The sequence below is a fragment of the Sipha flava genome, unplaced genomic scaffold (assembly GCF_003268045.1).
Source record: "Sipha flava isolate LNK unplaced genomic scaffold, YSA_version1 104_pilon_pilon, whole genome shotgun sequence".
NCBI lineage: Eukaryota > Metazoa > Arthropoda > Insecta > Hemiptera > Aphididae > Sipha > Sipha flava.
In genome coordinates, this window is record NW_020271718.1 from 732882 (window position 1) to 758253 (window position 25372).

The 25372-nt window shown below is 27.3% G+C and overlaps 3 protein-coding genes across 5 annotated transcripts; 2 read left to right on the forward strand and 1 right to left on the reverse strand.

Moving 5' to 3' along the window:
• Nucleotides 1–3357: 3357 nt before the first annotated feature.
• Nucleotides 3358–16788, reverse strand: LOC112683545. The gene is made up of 4 exons (XM_025554615.1): nt 16572–16788; nt 5052–5231; nt 4671–4944; nt 3358–3775 (listed from the first exon to the last, which is right to left on the reverse strand). Exons 1-4 carry the CDS (start codon nt 16678–16680, stop codon nt 3529–3531), a joined length of 810 nt encoding a protein of 269 aa, XP_025410400.1. The 5' UTR covers nt 16681–16788; the 3' UTR covers nt 3358–3528.
• On the forward strand, nt 11106–20345 carry LOC112683529 (tRNA (uracil(54)-C(5))-methyltransferase homolog). 3 transcript variants are annotated; one of them, XM_025554605.1, is made up of 10 exons: nt 11106–11319; nt 12171–12356; nt 12439–12588; nt 13023–13218; nt 13591–13718; nt 13965–14188; nt 14277–14333; nt 14403–14517; nt 19421–19613; nt 19696–20345. In XM_025554605.1, the coding sequence occupies exons 1-10, from the start codon at nt 11236–11238 to the stop codon at nt 20223–20225; spliced, it is 1863 nt and encodes a 620-aa protein (XP_025410390.1). In that variant the 5' UTR covers nt 11106–11235; the 3' UTR covers nt 20226–20345. The 3 variants fall into 3 exon arrangements, with proteins under 3 accessions (XP_025410390.1, XP_025410384.1, XP_025410379.1); XM_025554599.1 differs by having other exon boundaries at nt 11109–11286; nt 14277–14517; nt 19696–20340; XM_025554594.1 differs by having other exon boundaries at nt 11111–11319; nt 14277–14517; nt 19696–20340.
• Nucleotides 20346–22408: 2063 nt separating this feature from the next.
• On the forward strand, nt 22409–25179 carry LOC112684310. The gene is made up of 2 exons (XM_025555758.1): nt 22409–22494; nt 24351–25179. The coding sequence occupies exon 2, from the start codon at nt 24391–24393 to the stop codon at nt 24823–24825; it is 435 nt and encodes a 144-aa protein (XP_025411543.1). The 5' UTR covers nt 22409–22494; nt 24351–24390; the 3' UTR covers nt 24826–25179.
• Nucleotides 25180–25372: the final 193 nt, after the last annotated feature.

The following is a 25372-nucleotide window of genomic DNA, read 5'->3' on the forward strand; positions in this document are numbered from 1 at the left end:
TATGTATTGATTTTGTTTTGTTTATCTTTATTTTCTATTGCTTAGTCCATGATGAGATAAGATTAAGGTGATTTTGTACAAATTGTGTTGCGATTTGACGATAAGATTGCTGTTTTATCAGCGTATGTAGCTAGAATGGCATTTGTAATTTTTGGAATGTCATGGGTAAATATATTGTAGAGTAAGGGTGATGAAACGCTACCCTGGGGAACATCTGCTTTCATAATATAATAAGCCGACATTGAAACATTGAGCTACCAATTCTTACAGAAAAAAATCTTTCTTCTGGATATGATTTAATTATTAAATAATTAAATAATAAGGTGCGGGTAAGAATGACTTTAGTTTAAATAATAGACCATCGTGCCATATTCTATCAAATGTTTGTCCCATATTGAGGAATGCACCCGGGCAGTACTTTTGTGTTTCTAGTAAAGTTGAGTTATAATCCGTTAACCTATAGATCTGGTGAATTGTGGAATAATAGAATCGAAATCCAAACTGGGTATCCGGTATTATTTTTTTCTTCCGAAGCAATCAGATTTAGTCTTTTTAAGATAAGTTTTTCGAATAATTTTTTCGCATGTGGGTTCAAGGCTAATGGGTCTATATGAGTTTCCAACATGTTTAGGTTTGTCCGGTTTAGGTATCATTTTATGATAAAATATTTCCATATTGGGGGGAAGTACAATAGTCTTAACATTGCATTGTATTTTAATTTGAGAAAAATTATGGATTTACGTGAGAACTGCTTTAAGATTTAGTTCGTTATTAAGTCGTATCCTGGAGATCTATTAGTTGGTGATTTATTTATTTGATTTTTAATTTCTGCTGGGATGATCGGTGTTATTGGCAATTTTATGAGAAGTGGACTGTTTATAGATTTGTTCATAGATTATTAATACTTAAAGCTTGAAAATTTTTTTAAAATTGTAAGAAAATTAAATTTTGATTACTAATTCAAATAAATTTGCTAAATTATCCTAATAAATATTATTTATATGAATTTCGGTTAAACAATATTAGTTACTTCAATGCCTTGATGTATTAGCCGCAAGAACTAGATACATGAACTGAATAATCATATTAACATATACATACGAGTACATACATGTTATAATAATTATAACTGTAATTATTAAATTAATTAAATCAAAGTAAAAAAGTTATACTGATATATGATTTTTTTTCTGAAACTAATCTCAGGTTTTTAAATTGAAATCGTTTAATTATTATATTTTAATTTTATGTTTGAGCTATGGTCTTTAATATCGGTCTAGGACGTTTTGGCGCTGCAACTTTAAAAAATTGTATGTGTTAAGTCACTGTATATGTAAAAATAAATAATAAGTCATAATAAATAAAAATAACTTTATTTATAGATTAAAAAACCATAAAAAAAAATATACATTCATATTTATAAAAAAAATTGTATTTTGTAGATCCTAATAAGGCATAATATAGGAGTATAATATATAATATATAACACACAAAATATTCTAAATTAAATTTACAGTTATTTTAAAGAAACATTTTTTGCAAGGCCTTTTAAATATAATAATATATTTGTTTTTTGATAACTCGTAACTAATTTAAAAATTCTTTTATCGCAGGTTTTCAAATCACAATTTGAATTGTGAAAAGGCATTCAGCGTAGTATTTTAATATAATAATAATAGTATTGAATTTTATTATTTTATATTGTTAGTTATTGTATAGTTATCTAATTTGACGTACTATCTAACTAATTAAGATTAATTAGATTTATTTGTATATTCGCACATCGCGTACCCGTAGCACCAAACCGGTCGTTTATAAATTGTCTTAGAAAAAAGATAGGAGTTATATTTATTTTGATAACTTGGGACAAAATACAATTTTATTTAATACTCATATTATTTATATTTTATGTATATAGGGTGTCCCATATAAATTTGTCAAATGTACAATTTTTTTAAGTTGCGGCGCCAAAACGGCCGCGTCAAAACGTCCGTGTCCGCTTTAATATATTATACTATGACACTCACACATTGTGCCGGGAGTTTCCCATTTCCGCCATAGCCATTTTCCGCCAAAAACGAAAAAGCTACGATTCCCGTTTCCGCCAAAAGCCATTTCCACCAAAGAAGTTTGGAAACCATTGGTTTTAATTTTTAAGCAATATTGAATATTTGTTGTGGTAAGTATAAAATACATTAGATTACTAATGTATACACTGATAATCGTCGATAATAACAGTACACTGTTCGATATACTGTATCATAGTTTATTTATAATTCGCTCACAATAATTATCTGACAAATGTTAAATTCTTATATTTCCATTCAGTATTTGTTCTTTTTGTCACTAGAACGCAAACGTTCTTACTTACTTACCGTTCTTAATATGAAATTTGTTGTAAGTAAAAGAGGTAAAACAATGTTGATTTTTGATGGGTTTAAATATGTTTATGGTTATACGTCACAAACAAATGTAACTCGGTGGAGATGTTTTATGAAAAATTGTCGGGTCAATATTTTTGAAAAAAGAAAAAGTAATACTTACAACGAAACGTACGTTTTTTATCTACGAATAAAATAAATATATTTATTTAATTATTTATTTATGATCATATGTATTTTTTCAAGACTCTATCGAGATAATATTTGACCTATCCTAGTGTTTTATTTTATAAATAGTTAAATAGAATATACATATTATAATATGAAGTTATGTAATACTTTAAAAACTCTAATATAATTGATCCTATATTTGACTAGTATATTATTATTATCTACTTGTATTAAATATATAATGAAAAAATATGTAACAATTGTACATGGTTCCCAAATGTCTTATCACAAAAATAAATTTTGGCGGAAACGGGAACCATACCTTTTTCGTTTTTGGTGATATAGGGCTGTGCGTAAATCAAAGAACCGAATTTTTGGCGAAAAAGGTACATGCCCATTGTACCGGGATTCGTTCCTATTTATACAAAATATTGTCATGACTACCTTTACTAATACAGTATAGTTATTAACGTCATGCATAAAATAATACAGCTTTTTGTTAGTAAGAATACATTTGTATAATGACATATTTTTGTAACGACTTAACCTGTAGTCAAGAATACTAAATGCTAAAAATGTAGCATTAATTTTAAAAATGTGAAGCTTTTTATCTAATAAGAGATAAGTTGCTCATTGTTTTTATTTTATAATGTATCTATAAATATTTTTGTAGCATTTGAATTCCAAAGATTCAATTTCTATTAATTTAGTAAATTAAAAATTAATTTTTAAGCAATTTTATCAGGACGAAGCATTTATTTGTTCTACGGAGTATAATCGTTGAAAACGGAGTGAAAACACAAAAATTAGTAATGAATTTATATTAGACACTTTACTTAATTTAGTATTACACATAAAAATGTGAAAAATATTGAAAAAATAGCAATATGTTAATTTACATGCACAAAACATTATGTAACATTTTAAATCGTGGTAAAAATATTATAGTAAAATTATTTTTCCGTAAGCATTACGGTTAAAAATTCCACGATTTAGACGCTACAACGTATGATTTAAATTTTCCAGTAGATTTCCGATCTCCATAAGAAACTAAGTGCTTCCTAAAACTGTTCTGTACAGGTTTTTCTTCATTTTTTCTCTCCAGGTTTTTTTTCCACGGATCTGTCTTATCACCACCATTGCAGTTGTTAGTTTTCGTGCCCCTGTTTTGTATCGCTGAAGTATGATTGATCGCATCGCCAACCGCATTTTCCAACACTTTGCTGAAAAAATTAAAATCAGATTTAACGCATATACTATACGAATATATGTTTTCATGTATTTTCCAAAACGGTTTTTAGTTCGTTGATGACTACACGTTATGAATAATAAATTGTAGTATCGTCGAATCGACGCGATATCGTTCTAATATATGACTAACCGCGCACAGTGCTCTACCGTTTGGAAAACGAGCGTCGCCCCAGTACTTCCGGTAATCTATATTGTATATTTTGAACAGTTTGTGAGTGCATAAAATAAAAAGTAGTGTACGAGTGTTACGTTGAAATCGTGACAGATAGCGACCACCGTGTAGTACATCCACTCCGATTTAAGCTCGTGCGTTTTGAACGAAAGCGGTGGAAAACACATTTTTGTCCTCTTAGACCCATTTTCTACGTGCGTTTATTGTATTCAGTACGTCTGACGAGATGGTGCTATCGCTCATCACTGTGCGAATATTGTATAGGAGGTATACGTACTCATAGGCGTAACTAAGGTTTTATTATTGGGGGGGGGGGGGCTAATTTTTTTTCTATCACTTTGGTAAATATTTGAAAATTTGTATCTGTACCTATTATATGGAGAAGAGATACATATTTAGGAGGCTGAATTCCCCTAGTCCTCAATTAATTTCGTCTATGGGTGCACTACTGCTAATGTTTATTGTATTATTCGATTGATTTTTCAAATATATCATTAAGAAATTGTTCCACAATCCAACAACGTTAAAGTTGCAACATAAAAAACAATATGAAATCATTTTTTTTTCTCATTGTCTCTAGTGCACCAGTACTAACCAGGGCACATGGACTGAACTAAAGCTAAACGGAGTGTGAGGATGCACGTTAACAACGAAAGAGTTATTTTTTAATTTGACATGCAAATCGTAGGTCATACCTTTCTAGTAGACGCATTCGAAACATTATACAACCGTATAGTTTGGGGTTGTACTCGAAAAGATCCCTGAGAATCTCATCAGTCAGCTGGTCATCTCGTTGCGCATTCGAAAAGTGTTGATCGCGAACTGCATAAGATGCACGTTTAACAACGGACGACCCATGACTCGCCGGGGGGACAGCTTGTATCAAACACTGTTTATTTACCGTCAGCACGATCGACCGACAACGACGTGCTATGTGCATGTCGGTTTTACAGTCCGCTGCCATTTCTCCTGGAAAAATAAAAAATAATCTAGTTGAGCAATGAAATGAAAAACGTAGCAATAGCACGTGGGTCAATGAGCTTTAGGTCCACTCAAACGTCCGAATGTTATCTTACTTTCGAAAACGTCTAATTGAGATTTAAGTTGTTTCCGTTCAATATTGCATTTGTCAATTTCCTCGTCTATGTCTTTCAGCAGAAAGATCGTCGATAAAGTTTTCTGTAACCGAACTATTGATCTTATTTCTGACAATAACTTAGCCGTCTTTTCATTTGTATTCTCATCAATTTCATTATCTATGTTTATAATTTATAATTAGAGTAATTGAAGACCACGAAGCAACAATCAGATATCTTCATTTTTTTTGGCAAAATCGTTTTTTCAGCTTTTATTATTTCAAAAAATATTTTACATCGATAGGTGCAACAATCAAACAAATCCGATCATTAAATACAGAGATATTGTACAAATGGCGATGTCTGGTTTTTATTACGGTGCAACAAGAAATTTTCGGAGATGTCTGGTTATTGCACCGTTCAATGATACCATTGCATAAATATGTATTATTTTGAATTTTGTCTTTTTATAAATTGTCTTTAATATTTTATACAAAAGAAGTACTGATGTGTAATTTGTGACTAAGATTATGCTATTTTCAATTTTGTTTGAGTTGTTAGTTGATTGCATGTTAAGTTGTAGAAGCGTGTAAACTATAATTATCGTGTTATACCTTTTAACATTTCCATGTTTTGTTAATAAAATTAATGTACTCTTGTATGTACTCTTGTATTACAAAAAGGTTTGATACGTTTAAATAGTACAAAATGTGTTCTTTATAGAATGAACTATCAATTTGATTGTGTTTATTTTATAAGAAATGCCAAGGTATTTAAAATAAAACTTTCATATTTATTATTTTATTCGAACCACCTAATTAAAATAAATTTTATGTTTGAAAAATCATACTTATTGAGCTTGTTTCTTCATATTGTTTAAAATTAGAAGGGAAAATCAAATTTTTTTCGTTGATTCATTATTAATTTCATTAAAACCTATTGGTTGGTTCTATGTTTCTATTTGTTCTTGTTTGGCTAATCGGCTTATTAATAAACATCAAATGTCTCGTACGATATAAATACTGTAAAGTATTTGAATACAAAATAACATTATTTAAGTACTAAATTTGAAATTATTTATTTATATATTTATATATTCTATTTTTAAAAACTTATTTTTCAGTATTCTTCAAAGTACTTAAAATACAAATATTTTTTTTTAATAAATACTAATTGTAATTTGTTATTAGTAATTTAACTTTGACAATTTTTTTTTATACTAAATTTATAAAGGAAATCAGTAACGTATCAAATGTTAGATGTTTTGATAGATAGTGTTCACAAATATGTATTTTATGGGACGATAGTAGTTTGTCCCACTAATAGCAAATGTTATTTGTATTTTTTTTTTTGGTAGTAAAAATATGTATTTTGTGTCATTTTGTATCTTATTATGTGCTACTATGCACTTAACCACAATGATAATTCACGCAATCACCAAATAAGGTATTATACATAAATTTATAATAATATATATATTATTGATAGTTAATTAACTTGTTAAGACATAATTTACATAGATATTATATTAATATTAATAGATACATTAACTCATATTATCGTCCATATTTTATTATTTTATTGCAAATTTACAAATAAGACATTTTAATAACGGAGTATAATTTAATATAAAATAAAAAAACCTACTAACTATTACTAAAATGTGATGAAATATAATTTATTTGCACTAAAAAATTTGATATCAATTAAATTACAATCAGTCGTTATTATTTATTAATATACATTTTTAAGATTATAAAGGATCATTAGATGTATCTACACGAGTAAAATAATAGTATAAAATAATACAAATGTACAATATAATTATAATAAAATAATTTTAAATGTAGAAAGCCATTATTTCAATAAATTATATATATATATAATAAATAAAGTTTAAATATATCACTAAAGTATTTTCTAACTAAATAATCAGCGTATGCACGGAATTTTAAGTTATTAGGAATTTATGACTTAAAATCTTCTTTGAAACAATCACTTTGCAGTGATTTTTATTGTACTATATTGTTGATTAACAGTCACATTTGATGATATAAATGGTAATGCAAAAGTATTATATAGTCACTTACTTTCATCGGTTCTTCTTCTATCGCTCTACGATTCATCAAGAATCTTTGATGCTAATACAGAATCGCATCATGCATCCCTATCTTGGTTGTATTATTTTTAATTTAGTGTGCCCAATTGATCCATGTTCTCTTAAATATTGTCTTTTTAGAGCTCTTTAGGTCTATCTCTTAATCTCTTTCCAATTGGATTCCAATTAATTCTAGCTTTTATCCTTTCTGTGTTTTTTCTTCGCATTGCATATCCATATCATTTAATTATTTGGCTCTTTATAAAGTTTATAATCCATGATACCTTAGTTTTTCCTCTTAATTTGTTTCTTCGGTTTTAGTGTTTTGATAATTATTTTAAGTCTAAAGAATTTATTGTTTTTTGTAACTAATAGTTTTCGGTAAGCTACATATACACATCTATACACCTATAGGCAGTAATTATGAATTGTACACATTTTGGCAAACCAGTGTTACATTATGATTAGTTAAATTATTAAATATAGATACTTCTCATCCTTAATATTTTGCTTGGTTTCGTATTCAAATTTTCGTGGGCTTTCATTTTACATTTATCAATACTTTAATACTTTCCATTGAAATCAAAGACGTAGGTAAATATTATTTACTAAGGAGTAGTTTAGATGTATATATATATAGGTCATAATTATTTTTAATTTATTTTGTCAATAAGGGAGAGGGAAGTTTGAACCTCCAACCACCCATACCAACGCCATTGGTTGAAATATACGAGTACCTATACTTCATGTTTTTATGGTACAACGCCTTCGTACTGTACTATTTTTAGCCTTATGAACTTTACTGTAACCTTCAAATAACAATCAATCTTTAATTATTATACTATGCATAATTTTTATATTGAAATAAGGATTGAAAATTACAATATTTACGAAACCGAATACTGAAAATGTGGTACATTATATCGGACTGACGCGACATGTTAGATAAATACCGCGATCTTTTGTTAAATTATCAAATGATTGATTTAATGAATTAGTATGGAAGAATCTTCGTTATCCAATGTGGTGTAGATTACAAATAATTTATTATTTTTATTTTTTGTAATTTTTGGCCCAAATTATATATGGCCATGTGAACAAAATTATACAAATTAAAATCAAGTAATCACACCGTATAGTAAAGGTAATTAATTTATAAATAAAACTCATCATATATAATATGTAAAATGTGATTTATTGTGTTTAATATTGATTTAATCTGTATGATATAACTTTAGACACGTATTATTTCAAATAAAAGAACTACTAAATGTTTCAATAGGTTATCACCGTATCAGTTAGGTACTACTTATTTAGTGTTATTAGTATTCCTGTGAAGAATTTGAAGACGAGGATGGCCAACTGTATATGTTAAGGAAATATGGAGATGAAAAAGAAAAGGCAGAAATTTATTAGTATTATCTCATAAATATTTAATTATCTTTAATTAGGCTACCTATTAAAACTATCAAAATAAAATAAGTATATACGCGTGGTTAAATTTACTTGTACCAAGAAGTAGTTTTTTTAATAATATTTGTATAGCCTCCTAAATTAGACGTACCGTATCCATGTCATAGAAAAACGCTGAATATATAGTAATATTACAAACGTCTTCTCAATTACTGAGTACATACTTTTCAAGACCTTTGACTGTGTTATCTAGGTTATCGCTACTATAGTACAAAAAATGTTATAGATGCGTTACATATTATATTTATGTATTTTGTACACTTAAAATTAATAAATACAACGGTTGGATACAGATTTCGAGTATTTTGAGAATTTTTCGTTTAATTGATCAGACAATATAATGATAGTTTGCGTACAGACAGAATATACTTCAAAACTTATGTAGATTATTGTTTCTCAACCTTTTTAGTGTCGCGACCCCCAAAATAGGTATAAAATATGGTCAATCACTTCGCGACCCCCCACCCTCCATCTATTTAAGGTAAAAATTTGATTTTAATTTATATTTTGTAAATCAACGTTTTATAATTTTTAACCTACGTGATCCAATTCAAGGTGTTCGCGACCCCCTTAGGGGTCGCAACCTCCTGGTTGAGAAACGCTGATGTAGATTACTGGTACGAAGTCTTATATTTACACTATTATTATGTATCATTAGTATTCGCAGGCCTGTATTTAAAAATTTGGCGCCCCCCCGGCATATAATTTATGCCCCCCTCTACCAAAATAAATAATAATAATTATAACACTTATTATTTCGTCCATAATTGAGATTCTTTAATATTAAAATATAACTTATAAATGAAAATCTTTTAATACCTTTTTTAATTAATAAATTAAACAAATTATAACATAATAAAACATTAAATTTCCTTTTTTTTTTTAATTAACAAATTATAATAAAGTAAAAATACAATTTTTTTTTTAATTTATAAATTATAACATCATAAAACATACTATTTTTTTTTTTCATTAGATACATCATTATTAAAATTAATTTTTCTAAAATATTTTGCCGCTCCTAAAACTTGACGCCCCCGGGTATGTGCCTACCCGTGCCCCCCACCTAAATACGGGCCTGAGTATTCGTAAGTAGCGATAAATCGTTCTAAAAACCATTAAAAAAATTCATGATTTTTTAATTATTTCAGTCACATTAAAAATGTTGAACGTGACAGTAAATTATTTTAATTCTTTCCGAATTAGAAAAATATAACCAAAATCAATATTGCATTATATTTATTATAATTGTTTGTAATATATTTATTAATTTTTTAAATCTGTCTTTAGCAGAAAGTTATTATTAAAAAAACCTTAAATTTGAAAATCGTCTACTATATCAATAGCAATAAACTATAGTACAAGCACAAAAAAAATCACAGTTTATATTTTATACTTGAAATGCTGGAGATTATGTAAGAAAATTCCTAAATAATACATTTTGAAATTTGGATGAGGAAATATAGTCCAATAGCTTGGCTTGCACGTTTAACCAATTTAACACTACTTGAATTTTGTCTTTGGGGACATTTAAAACTAACCAATTTAAATTAAAATAATGTATTTATAAGAATATTTACTTAATTATTTTTATACATGCTTTATATAAGTCTCTTACACGTTTAAAATGTTTTCATTATTTTGCTATATATACCTGTATTATTACAATTTACAAATGTTGATATTTAATTATCTTCAATGAAGGCACTGTTATCAGCTTTTAAAATATTTAAAATATACATTATAAAATTTATTATGTATGTTGAGAACCCATGTACGTCATTTTAAAAGTTACCATTTATTCAGCAATTTGCTTGTCTGAAATAGAATCTGATCTTAATTGCTAATAGCAGTAAGGATTTTTATCACGGATTTTATTATGTCATGCATTCAAGTGACCTAGTTCTTAAAATCCATTGGGCCCTTAAGCATCACAATCTTTTCATATGTTAACAGAAGATTTTGTTTTTATAAAAATAAACATTATAACTACTTTCAAACACGGTTATTTTTCTTATTTTTCAAAAACGTCCATGACAATGTTTATCTATTCAAACTAAATAATTTATTTACTTGTATTAATATATAACAGTACGGTTTAATTAGATTAAAATAATTAATTCATAAATTAATTAGATAGAATAAAGAAAACTAAAAATTAAGTAATATAAATACAATTATTACTAAAACAGTAAAAATATTATTAATATCTACTAGCTTAAGATGTTTATTTGTAGTTGTAACAAACTGAGATTGATTAATTAACAAAATATATTTTATAATCTTAGATCTTTTTTGTGTAGGTCCTACACATTTTACTTAACCTTATGTGAGCAATATTATGTTTATGTTTCTTTTATTTTACATGTAATTTAAGTATTAAAACATTAACCAAATAATCTAAACCTCATTATCTTATATGTCTTACAAGACAGGTTTTTTTTTATCATTGTACGAGTCATAAAGGTTATTATTCCAACAAAGCAATGATAATTTATTAAATATTAATTATTCAAGCATGGTTTTCATATATGAATCACAACTAACGGAAGTCATCATCGTTAAACTTGTGCATTGTACATTCAATACTAGGTTCCTAAAGAAAATTTGAAAATGAACGTTTCGAAAAATTTAAGTACAGATAAATTACGGTACAAAATTAAAGTAAGCGGTCTGCCAAGATTTTATTCTTTATTAGTAAGTTATTATTTTTATATTTAATGGTAATTTTAAACAAATATTTTGAAATAATTATTATACCACTTATTAACACCGGAAATTATTATATCATTATTAATACTCTAACTTTCAATGTTTACCAATTCAGGTAATAGTAAATACTATTATTTTATTAATTCAGTAATTAAATATTAATTTTTACTAAGCAATATTTGAGATTCTTTTTAACTGTCTTGTTTTACTAATAAAAATTTTAAATTAGGTATAAATACTCAATAATTTAATTTTTATTTTGTCACTATCGAATTATCGCATTTCATTATCATTATACAAATATTATTATTAACATTTTTTCAAATTAATCATATATATTACCTATTCATAATATTAATTTGGTTAAAATTTATTTCAAAAATTAAATATTATAACTTATTAAAAGTATTTAAATGTATTTAATTATATAAGTATATTTTATCATTATTTTACTGTAAATGCATTTTTTATCAGTTTTTTCACTGCTGGAATTCGGTTTTTCAATTGTTTTACTGTACATAATGCATAATAAAGATGGGGTTTAATCAAAAAGTATTTTCTTTCAAAAAATTAAATTAAAGTATCAAATGTTTTTACATTTTACTTACATTTATACTACATACGATTAAAATGATCAAATATTTACTGCAAATGATTATAAAGAAATTCATGAAATTCATCGCTCTAACCTTAAATACACAAATGGAAAAATATAATTTTTTATAATAATTTCATATTTAAGTTTACATTATATAGGAATTATAATTACTTGTATGAAACATTAATTATATTGTATAGGTTTAAAAGTTTACTTATATAATTATAAATGTTATTAGGATCCTTTGCTTCAAGAGTTTTTGAAAATGATCAATGAGGAATTGAAATTAAATTGCATACACGCTAGATACAGTAAAAAAGGAAACGCTTGGCTTTACCTCACGTTTCCAACTGAATTCGAACAAGCGAATGCTTTAAAGTTATTAAAAAAATATAACTGGAAAGGACGTTCATTAATTAGTACGGTTCGTGCATTATTTTTTTTTTTTTACACATAATACTATTTTATTGAAAATTAATATATTTGCGTATTTACAATAACTTTAGTTAGTTACAGCTGACACACCAAAAACTAACACAAATTTAACATACATCGAAAGTAATCATGCGACTAAAAAACCAAAATTAGATATTCCACTTAGTGAACAGGTTTTAATGTCGACAATTCCTTATCATAGTATTGAATATGAAGAACAAGTGAGTAAAAAAAAAAAACTATTTTACTATGTTTATTTATATTCTTAATTGCATTTCAAAGTCTAAAATATGGTATTAAAAAATCGACATCTACAATCATGTATACAGTATGTTTGAAAACACAAAAGCTATATTCGGGATATGACTAAATACTTATACATAGTCTATGTTCATTAAAGATTTATTAGGTATGCCTTAATGGCCGTTTAACAATTAAGTTAATACACCTATATTATTGGTAATTATTTTTTAATATTGTTTTTTACAATGAGTGAATGTGTGATTTTCGTAAAATAAAAGGTTTCAAACTTTCTAGATATGGGTAGTGTGTATTATTTATAATATATATATAAATATGATTAGATTACAACTATTATATTTTAGAAATAACTAGAAATAATTTAGTTGATATTTACTTATTTAATTTAAAATAGTTAAGAAAAAAGAGTGAAGAAGCTAGAATTTTGTTTCAACGTTTTGGAACTATAATTCAACGGAAACAACCACCTTTAGCTGAATGGTGTGCTATGCGTAAACGACAGTTAAACAGTGATTTAGCATTCGAGCTTTCCCCAATCATACAATCAAAAAAAATCGACCGGTACCGTAACAAATGCGAATGGAGCGTAGGTGAGTGAATATCACAACATTATTATTGGTTATTTAGATATATAAGGAACAGACAAATTAAAAAAGGTAGGCATCCCAAACAGTTGAAGTCGATTTTTATAAAAATTGACATGATCCTGCTATTCAATCAGGGGCGTGCTCACAGAGAAGGCAAGGTCATCATATCACTTATATCTATTATTGTATTTTTAACTAGACATTTTCAATTATTCAATTTTATATTTTTTTAAGACAAGTAAATTACTTTATACCAATTGCCTTGCCTTTAATTTAATAAGCTGAGCTCGCCACTGTTCCCAATAAATAGCCCAAAGGAATGGGTTCATATATTATACTGTAATACCCATCGGACTGGGTTTAAAATGTATACAGGAATTAATCCCGAGAACGATTCAGTGGCCGTTGGGCTGAGAGTGAAAGACTCGATGGACGGAATCCACTATGTCGGTCCGCCAGACTGCTTAAGAAATTTGCCGATACCAATGATCACGTTAGCAAAGGTAGTGTAATATTAATAAATACTGGACAAAATTCATTGTGTTTGACTTAATGATATCATAAAATATTCATTTTTTTTTTCGTTATTTTAAATACGAGTACGTTCAGGTACATTACGACTATTTGTATTGATCCATTTTACAGGTCGTTCTCAATTTTATAAATTGAGCAATTATTCTCAATAGTGTAACGATAAGTATAAAATGTGGGTTTGGATCAGTATTTTTACATTACCATTTTGTTAACAGAAGTTTGAAAATTTTGTGAAAAACTATGGCGGGGATTGGAGATTATGGCGTAATATGATAATTCGTATGAATGAAGCTGGAGAAGTAATGGTTTCAATAGTTGTAAATCAACTTGTGTTGGATTTTGAAAAATTGCCTAGTATCAAATGTTCAATTTCTAAATGGTTTAAAGAAAATATTACCGAAAATGTAGTTTCTTTATATTTTCAAGTCTATGGTGAAAAGTGAGTTAATTACATTTTAAATCATTACAAACTACACCAAGACATTTTAAATTACAATTATGTTTTAAACATAAATTTATATCTATAGGGCATTAGCTGATTGTATCAGTACTCCGAACGAAGCTGAATTATTATGGGGACAAAAGTATATTATTGAAAAGCTATTAAGTTTATCATTGGAAATCTCTCCAGCCACATATTTTCGTTTAAATAGTTTAGGCGCAGAAGAATTGTGTAAAGTGGTTGCTGATCTCGCTGATGTAAACGAAAATACTACGGTTCTGGATCTGTTTTGCGGGTCAGGATGTTTAGCTCTTACATTAGCCAAGGTAATAAATTAGTTATTTTCTATATATATTTTCTGCTAGCATATTATCAACAATTACAATTTACTTTAAAAATCACTGTATAAAAAATATTTAGTGTATATCATGTACATCAGATAAATTCATTGTAGCATTATTAGCTGTGCATTTTAATTTATAGTCCGATGGTCATTTCAACAATGTTAAATTATAGTATTACACACAATATAATTTAATCGACTGATTAAAATTTAATTGAAAATTGAAAATTATTTTCTATTTTAAACAAAGAGTTTAAATAAATAAATATTTGTGCATAAACACTTGTTTACTTTGTACATCAAGTACATTAAATATCGATGTCATTACAGTTGATAATAATTGTTTATGGTCTAAATTTATGGAATGGAAAATATAATATAATAAACATGAGTATATTATAGTAATATAAATAAGAATAAAACAAGTAATATTTTATTATAAAAATATTTTTAAATACTCAATATTTCACGCGATAACATGTAATGATGAAATAAGTTTTTTTAGTTCAAGGTGATCAATTTAAAATATACCTATTTTATAGATTATAGTTAGGTATTTATTATAAATTATGTATTTTATGAGTTATGTCATTTATGAAATCTATATTTTAAATTTTAATTTTGAAAACTTTTAAGCTTGTATTTTGTTGTGTTTTTTGTATATTTATATACATTTTATGCTTTTACCCTTCTACCATTATCACAGTAACAGTTCAATATTCTCTCTTCTAATCTTAATATTAAATAATCATTACATAAACTAATATCGTCGATATTAGATAGACCAGTATTGTATACCAGTGGGAGAGATTCCGGAGTACTCCTTTGTTTTTATTCTGTTCTTAACAATTATTTATTGAAAGTTAGAAAGAAATATATTTGGTGAAAAATGTTTTAATAATGATGATAAATAATTTGTGTTTGTAATGAATACCGAGTAGAGATATTATAGAATGTGAATTTATCATTTATATATATATATATATATCTTGTTTACAATAAAAAATAATGATAAATTAAAATATTTTATATGGACAAAAAACTTAATATTGAAACTTAAGTACAAAATATGTCAACAATAATACACCATGTTTTTAATATTTTATACCGAATACATTTTAATTGACCGTTTGTAAATATAGAAGATTATAATATATAATTATAATATAGAAGAAATATATGTATAGAAGATTGATCAATTTCGATTTTTGATTAATGGATTTGCAAAATTGAATATTAATAAATGTCTGTAGGTACCTAATGTACATAATATTATATGTTTACTATAAATTATGTATATACATAACCTATATTTAAACAAATCTCACATTGCATTTAATAACTAAATTTACTTCAAAATTAGAGGCAATTTCTTGTTCTGTGAATAGTAAAATTAATAATTCCAAACGGTCTTGGGCCATGGTACATCTAAATTTACTTTTCACAATATTCAATTTTGTAAATACCCGTTCATATGAACAACTAAAAACGGAAAAAATGTTAAAGATCTGAAGTATTTTAAAAAAAATCTAATAATATTATATCTAACGGAGTCTTTGAACTCCATTATACTTATAGCAAAACAATATTTACTATAAATATTAAATTACCATCATTAACATATTTTAATATTGGTATGATTATTAGATGGTAAATTAGAATTAGTTATATACTCTTCAGTAGAAAACTTTACAACGTTATAGTATAGAACTTGTAGAAGTAATTTATGCTAAATCATAATTTTTACATTTTTTTTTTTTTGCCCCAATTTTAGCTAAATATAATATTTACAATAATTAATTATTATTATCTAATAAGTCATAAAATAAAAATGTTAATTTGAGATTATGATTTATATTGCACTTATTTTGTAACTCACTTTTAAATTCAATAATAATAAAAAATTTATAATGGTAAAGAGAAATAACAATAGACATATTTTTTTTTCTTTTACATTTGATATATTTAAATGTATTTATTAAATAGGACTATATACATAAACATTACTATTACTATTATATGTATATTGGTACTTACGATTGTTTCTGGATAGAATAAATGTATCATAAGAACCTCGTTTTTTTTTCAATTCCAAATTTTTTTTAACTATTTCTTTCAGCTTTTGAAAATCACTTTTAGGTGGCATGACTTTAAATTTAAAAAAATATGTAATAGAACAATGTTAGATCAGTGGACAGTGATCATTGTAAAATGATTCATAAATAATATAAAGAAACCGTCAACTTATAATAGTTTCATGCTTATAATTATAACAAATTATAGATATCAGATTGTTGTATATATTTCGACTTCACAAAATGTTAAAATAATTAGTGGTATATGATTATTAGTGCCAAGTTATATATTTCCTTAAATAGTTCGATTTAATATTTATTTCTGAAATAATTGTAATGTTGATTTATTAATAGTACTTTATTAATCAATAACATCCAGTTGTTATAATCAAAATAAGTGTTTCCAATTAAATTTCGAGGGTTGCACAGGCACACTCGGAACCCACCGTATGCACATTTATGTACATTAGGGTATTTCTTAAATTTTTTTTTGCATTTTTGTTGGTCTCACCCACTTAATTTGTGTATATGCCTACAAAAATGAACTACAAAAAGTTTTAAGTCAATCTATTAAGGTTAACCCGTGCCGACTTGAATTTGAAATTTGAGTATATTAATTCATTCATAATTTAATGATATATTTTACATTTTCATATATAACTCATTTACAATTAGGAAAATTAAAATTTGTTACATAATATATTTTAAATATAATAAAATTTTTTATAAATTATGTTCTTACATACTTCTTCTTATTTATTATAATTTACAAGATATATTGAATTTTATGTATGAAAGTACTATTTTCTCAAAATTGTACATTGTACATGAGTCAAAAAAGTGGAAAGTGGCTAATATAGAAAAAAGTTAGTGTTCGTCATTAAACAATATAAATAACATCATCCAAGTATATTTGATATTATTTAATTTCAACTGATTTGGTATCAAAAAATACAAATAATATTCGAATAAAAAAATTGTTAAATTTATTTTGTAGAATGAATCTAACATAATTTTTAATTAATTTAAAAGCAAAATATCCTCTAAAATAAACAGTTTTTTTTTTGGTATTAACTATTAACAATAAGTTATAAATAGTTAATATCATCAAATATATAACAGTATTAGCAAATAGTATAGTGAGATAAGCATTAAATTTCTAAAATATATATAAATATAATAGAAGGCAAATAAAATTTACTAAAACTTAATTGACATAATTAATGTGAAAGTGTATGTATATATAGTAAAATTAAGCCAGTTAAATTAGAAAAAATACCATGGAATATATTATTAATGTGTTACATTAGTTAGGAATGGAATTAGTGGAATGATTAGTTATTTTAAATTTTAAATAAATGTTGATAAAATTGTTGACATAATTATTAAAGAAGTTTTTTTGTGCAAACCTAAAGCAACTTTAGCATATGTTTTCTTTCGTAGCCGAGCACACGTTCTAGAATACTGGAGCCTTTAGAGCAAGGGTCGGCAAGTAATTTATATTGGAGTCTTAAAAATTAAAATAATAAATCAATGAAGTCCAATGAAAACAATCTTTTTCAAATCTTTATATTTTAAAATTAGCAGTATAAAAATAAAAATAATTATTTAGTTATTACAATTAATTTTTATTAAAAATTACATTATTAGGAGTATGAAAATAAGAGTTGACAGAGTCCAGAGCATTGCTTTCCACGGTCCGAATCCGGACCGCGGTCCGCCAGTTGCCGACCCCTGCTTTAGAATTTTGAATTGATGATTTATTTTATATCTGTTTAGATCGATTGGATATTTTATGTCATAAACCAGAATAATTTTTTTTTAAGACAACCTTTGTAATTGGCGATATATCTAGTTATATTTAATGCAGCGTTGAAAGTGGACACAATATTTCAGTATGTCCGTATAAGTACCGCATGGTACCGTATGTATTGTGGCTGATGGCAAACCTTTCTTGGTTTTTCAACGATGACTTTGAATTGTAGAAGTTAAGTCAATTTTAATATTTTTATGTAAAATCTTCTTATCAAGATTAAAACAAAATAAAACAGTGACAAGCAGTTTACTTAAAAACATCTCTAACCTTTTAAATGGTAAAATCCTATTCAGTTGAGACCCTTTCGATGTTATCAGTAGAAGTAGAATGATGCAGATGTGGATCATCGCTTAGTGTGGAATGATAAATCTGAACTTAATAGATAAACTAACATTTTTTTTTATACAGACAACAGTTTTATGATTGAATTTTTTATGAAATGTTTTGACACTGAGAAAAGCCATCTAGTCCCATAATAGAGATTAGATCGTGCTTTAGCACCTAAAGGTTGGATATGTTCTTAATATCTATAGGTGGTGTCCTACTAGTAAGGTTGTCATCCGGTATAGAGATCTGATTGATCACGACCTCGCTTTAGGTAGGAGTCTTATCAGTGATCCATAAAGGACAAATCTGTTTGGAGTGATGAAAAGTTTAATTTTTTTATTGCTCGATTTCGAAGATGGAAAAGGTGACAAATATATCGAGGGATTACATTTTTAATGGTTGTTATTACAAACTATGGTGTATTTTTCAATTATATTATATATATTGATTTTAACGAAAACAATATTATTTTATTACGACTATGATTTTTGTTGCGAAAACTCGTTAACAAGGGCGATGTACGATATAATATAAGTAAAATCATAATTGTAAAATAAAATGTATTATTTTTAATTTATAAGATAAAGCTTATAATACCTACTTATTTAATAAATGTAAATTATTCACGAAATATTTTTATTGAAAATTAAATTTGTATAATCACACAGAAGTGTAAACAAGTTGTGGGAATCGAATTAATCAAGGCAAATATATTAGATGCAAAAAGAAATGCAGAAATCAACGGAATAAATAATTGTGAATTTATAGCAGGTCGTACTGAAGATATTTTAGATTCTGTTCTTGAAAAGCTTAAAGGATGTAACGTAACTGTGATTATGGATCCACCTTTAACTGGAGTCAGTAAGTGAAATAACTATTTTAAACTACATTACTTATATTACTTTACATAAAGTAATACAATATATATGTTGTTTTTAAAAAGGTCCTGGATTAGTGAGAACTCTTCGTAAATTTGAAGAAGCAATCAATTTAATTTACGTTTGTTCTAACCATAAATTACCTTTGAAAAATCTTCTGGATTTTTCCTCGGTTGTCAGATATTGGCAAAAGCCAATAGATTCCGATCCATTTCTTCCCCTTCGTATAGTTCCTATAGATATGTGTCCACATACGCTTAGGTCTGAATTGGTTTTGCACTTCAAAAGATTTAGCATTGATGAAATATTATCAATTAAAACCGACAGACCGTCCAGAGTTTATAGTCATAGAAAATTTAAAACAAAATTTCACCCTAGGACATCAGAAACAACATCAAATTCTCAGCCATCTACGTCTGGCGTTGGGGGGTTGTTGAGTTATCTAAAAAAAATCGAAGAAAGGGCATTTCAAGAAGGGTTAGCTAAGGGATTGGAAAGGAAAGCATTTCAAATAGGTTATTCGAGAGGCCTTCAGTCAACCGATAGTGATAATAATACATTTAATAAAAATTCTCACATTTATCCCGATCAATAATTTAACATCTATACATTAATCATTCATTACAACTTACAGATATTTTAACTCTTTAACACAGCCGTGTAATTTTAAAACTTCCATATAATTTGTAAGAAATATAATAAATTATTCTTTAAAATTTATGTTACAAATTTTCAGTTGTACATTACTTTTAATACTTATTTTTTATCCAATAATATTAATCATTAATGTAAAACTGATTTAAAAATATAAATTGAGAATATATGCATCAGTACATTTTATTATTGAACTTTTAATGAAATATCCTCGAAATTACTACAGCATTTTTATTACTTACAATTTGAAATGTATTATTATCTTTTTTACACTAGTCATTATTAAACTTATCATAAGTTGAAAATTATTACATAAACTTTATATTATATAAAACCTGTTAACAATGTTCATATTTTATAATAGTAATTAATTTAATAAATATTGCAATGATAGTTTATGAATTATATTATGGACTTTGTATTATAAATTATATAATATTAATAAATAATAAATTAAACATTAATGCATGTACTTAATCTACGGATGGTACTAGCAATCTATGTAGTCATAAGTATACATTTAATGAACACCTTCAATCTTTGTAAGTTCAATGTTTTATTTTTATGGTTTTAATTTATGGGTGTATAAAATTACATATTTTTAAATATTTATGTCAATGGTTAAAATGTTTTTATTTACATGTTACATTTTATTTCAGTTGCATCAGTTAGCCATAAGATGAAAATTTCAAATAAATAATAACTATTCGCGCAAGAGTTACTATTAGATAGATTATTTTAATTAATTAAGATAGTTATAGATACGGTACATAAAATATTTAATAATAACTTGTGAAAAAACACTTGGCGTATCAATAAATGACCGCCGGTGGGCACACGGAGGCTAACGTGTTAATGAAATTTGTGCTGTTAATTGGCACTTGTAATTTTCCCAAATTTTAAATTATTTTTTTGCGAAGGCCCTAGTCTCGTCTCGACATTCTACCAGTGCTGACGTATATCGCTTGCTAGCTCTCTTATCAGCGGTGCACTTACATAGCTTATATATTTATTTTAATCTAATTCATGACAATGTCGTCTTCTTCGGGAGGCGGCAACAACGAACCTCCAAATCGTAAAACCACCAACTTCAAGGTGACCACAATGAAAAACAACCTCTTCTGCATGGATTCTCTATTTTTTCTAAAAAGGGTAAGAACAATGAATAAAATAAGAACAATTCAAATCCAATTTCTCCTAATTTCAAATCGATTAGTGATAATCGATAATATTTGATATATCTAATATTGGACACATTAATAGTAATGACTCTATAGATTTTAATTTCGATACGGACGTCAGTCCAAAGTCCATGGATAACGCGGCGACAAATAACAATTCAATCGTCGATACGCAATTCTATTGACAATAAACATACTACTTCGGACGGTCATGGCAATGATAGTTCAGGTATATCAATCGCAAATAATCCGATCACTGATGCCAATTTACTCTCGTCCTCGGATTCCTATCAGGACCCACTGTACTCAATAATCGACGCTATCGACAATAACTTGCAGCCGGGCAAATCGCCCCCTGTGAAGATAGGCAAACTTATATACGGTAAGGTTACTGGTATTACGGAGATCAAAGCTTTAGGCGCTAGAGTTAGAGTGACATTCGACAGCGTCACTAACACCACTTATCTCTTAGAAAACCCACTTAAGAGTAATAGCTTTACTGCTTATATTCCTTCAACACTGGTATACAGTCTAGATTTTATTTGGCTGGACCAGCTGATATCGGGTCGGACTTCTTTGATGGTCTGGATCCAGACCACTGCGTTGCATCCTTTTGTCACATTATTCTACGTCAAGCTAATGATAGCATACGTACCTTCAACTTAGTAGAATTAAAATTCTTATCACCTTCTAGACCTGATTTTATTTCAATTTCCAAAGTACGTATCAAGGTTTTTCCCAGTATAAAACCACCCATTCAATGCTCCAATTGCTTAAAATTTGACCACACAGGAAGATACTGTCGTAGTAAACCTCAGTGTTCACATTGTTCTGAAGCCAATTACAATCTCTTATCGTACCCCACGGCTACCACCACAGACCCAACCTGCTTCTACTGCAAGGGCAGTCATATTTTATCAGACAGAAACTGCCCAGAGTGGATCAAACAGAAGAAAATCGAGAAAATTATGGCTGTCGAAAATTTAACGTTCCCAGAAGCTGTTCAATTCAACAACAATAATCTTATAAGTAAAGCTCACACTTTTTCTCATGTTAGCCCTGCACCAAATGTCTCTTACGGTACTAATGCATCCATAGTAATTCCTCGCAATCTCACCAGTTATTTCCCCTTATTTCCAGATCTAAAGTACAATAATATTTTAATGAACTATCAAAAAAAAAAGAAAGAGGAAAAATAACAACAATCAAAGGTCTTCAGCCTTACCTCGGTTCCCAATCGCCATCTCCTCTCCATCAGCTCCTAATGGTAATTTCCCAGCTTACGTTGAATCCCAAAAAATCGGTGACTCTCGAGATCTCCTAGAGAGCTCATTTGCCACGCCCTTCCTATTAGAGGTGTCAAAGCCTTGTCGAGTCTCATTGCCAATGTTATTTCTAACAATCAGAAGCATATATCTCCTGAAACGCTATCTAATTTAATTGAGTCATCTCTTTTCAATATTCTATGTAATCCAATCTTACGGTCGGATTCCAAGTTATTTCCTATTCTCATGCCTAATATCAACAATTCATTCAACACTCTTCTTAATATCCTTCAATGAAATACCAGGAGCCTTTCTGCACGTCTAATAGATATTCCGCATATATTTTCATCTAATTCTGTTTCAATTACCTTCTTTTCAGAGACATGGCTTCTTTCTAATAGACGAATTAATATTCTTGGTTATCGTCTAGTTAGAGACGATAGACCTGATGATTTTTTTTATATATTTTGTGAAAATAGCAAGAGCCTTGCGAGAGTTTTGCGCAAGATCAAGATTTTAAAAGTCTTGGTCATGTTTTGATCATCACTAATCGTTAAATGTAATGTCGTCAAAATAGTCGATTATCCTCAAAATGTCAAGTTGTTACGATTATAAATCATATTTTTGATCTTCCGGTAATTTTTTTTTTTTTTTTTTAGTAGCTTCAAAAAAACTCAGAAAATCTTGTATCTAATTTTCAAGCATTAAATTTAAAATTTTTATAGATTTTTATTACAATAATTTAACGGATTTTCGTGATTTTTATCGTTTTGTAAAATTTGATATTTAAAAACTTTTTATAATTTTATTATTATTATTATATATATTAATATTAGTATTAATAAAATATGTTAAATATATATTATATTTAATATATAAATTAAAAATCATTTTTCTTCTTTAATCAGTAATATATGTGTATATAAAAATTTTTGTATTATATTTTCAAGACATTTTATCAACTGAAAACCTTGAAAAAAAATCTAAGAAAACATAAATATTTCAATTCATTTTTATAATTATTTCTTTAAATAGTTCTACATATTTTTTCCTTTTTAAAAGTTACATTTTTAGCATTTTGTAACAGTAAAGCATTCGTTGAAAATTTCATATTTCTAAGATTATTATTTTTTGAGCTACGAAGAAAACAAAAATTCGATTTTGTCGACAACCGGTATACCAAAAAATTTGTTTTTGTCAATTTGTTTGCAATTATTAAGGAACGTTTTGAGAAATTCGTATAATAACCTTTTTTAAAGTACCAACAAGAAACAATTTTCTATCTTTTACTTTTGATGATGAATCGTGTACACTAAAGAAAACACACATAATGGTAAAAAACAATGCATTCTTTGTTTCACTCAGGATCCAAAATATTGTAACTCTTTAAAATATGCAAATGTAATCTAATTCATAGCCTAATACTAAGGATTAATTAAAAGTTAATACATATATTAAATTAACAATAGATAATATATTTTATTTTACATATATTGATTGGTAACTACAGTAACGACTTATTCTTTACTTTTTTATAAGGAATCAGTTTTTTTTTTATTTTTATATTTGATCAAATTTCAAAATTTTAAATTTAAATCTTTATTAAACTATGGATTCCAGTAACTTGGCTGTTTTAAACGAAACTCATAACACAGATAAAATGCAGGAAGCTTTGAGCTGTATGACGGTTGATGATTTCAACAATTTTTTGAATGTTTACCAATTAATTACTAGCATGGATCCTCGAGTCGACCAGACTATGAGTAAAGCTAGTGTAGATCAATTACTATCTGGGGAACTTTTGAATCAAAAACGTTTCGATGAGGTGTACGAGTGTGTAGCTAATGAAGTAGAAGAAACAGAATCTACGACGAACGGCGAAGAATTAATGAAAGATACGATTGACGATTGTAAATTTTTGAATTTTTACGATCATATTGATTATTGGAAAAAACGCATGCTACCAATGATAAATAAAATTGAAGATCTAGCCCAAGAAAGTAAAATGATCGCACAGACATTGACTACAGTTGGAGATGTTTTAAAATCTAAAGAATCAACTTTTAATGTTCCGTTAGAACAAAAAAAAAAATGAAGCTCGTTACTCATCAAATATCGGTAAATATATCGAAACCGGGGAACATCAAGTGCATTTGTCGAAAACCTTTAATCGTCAGGCAGCAACTGATGACGATGTTACCAATACTAATAATCCATTTGTACTTTTTGATAAATACTATAAGCAAATTCCAGATAAATTCGGAGATGTAGAAACGATGTTAACGTTGTCCCCAACACACGAGAAAAATCCGAGAACACTGCTTACTCCTTCGAGTGCATATTTAAAAGTCAGACCTACATCGGTTGTGGATGAATTAGAAGTCAAAACATATTTTATAGACTGAAACAAACGTTTATAAATGTTTAAAAGCAAATCAATAAAGAATAATTATACAGTTTTATTACGATTCATTGTCGCGGTCGTTATCGCAACGACTGCGGCGTCTCTCTCTCTCGGCGTCCGCGAGAGTGCGACCGTCAACCGGTCTGGCCGCCGTGGCTGATGCAGCCACCGGCCCGGACGACTTTTTGGTCTGACTCCGTTCTTCGAAAAGCTCATGCACAAGGACAGAGGAGTGAAC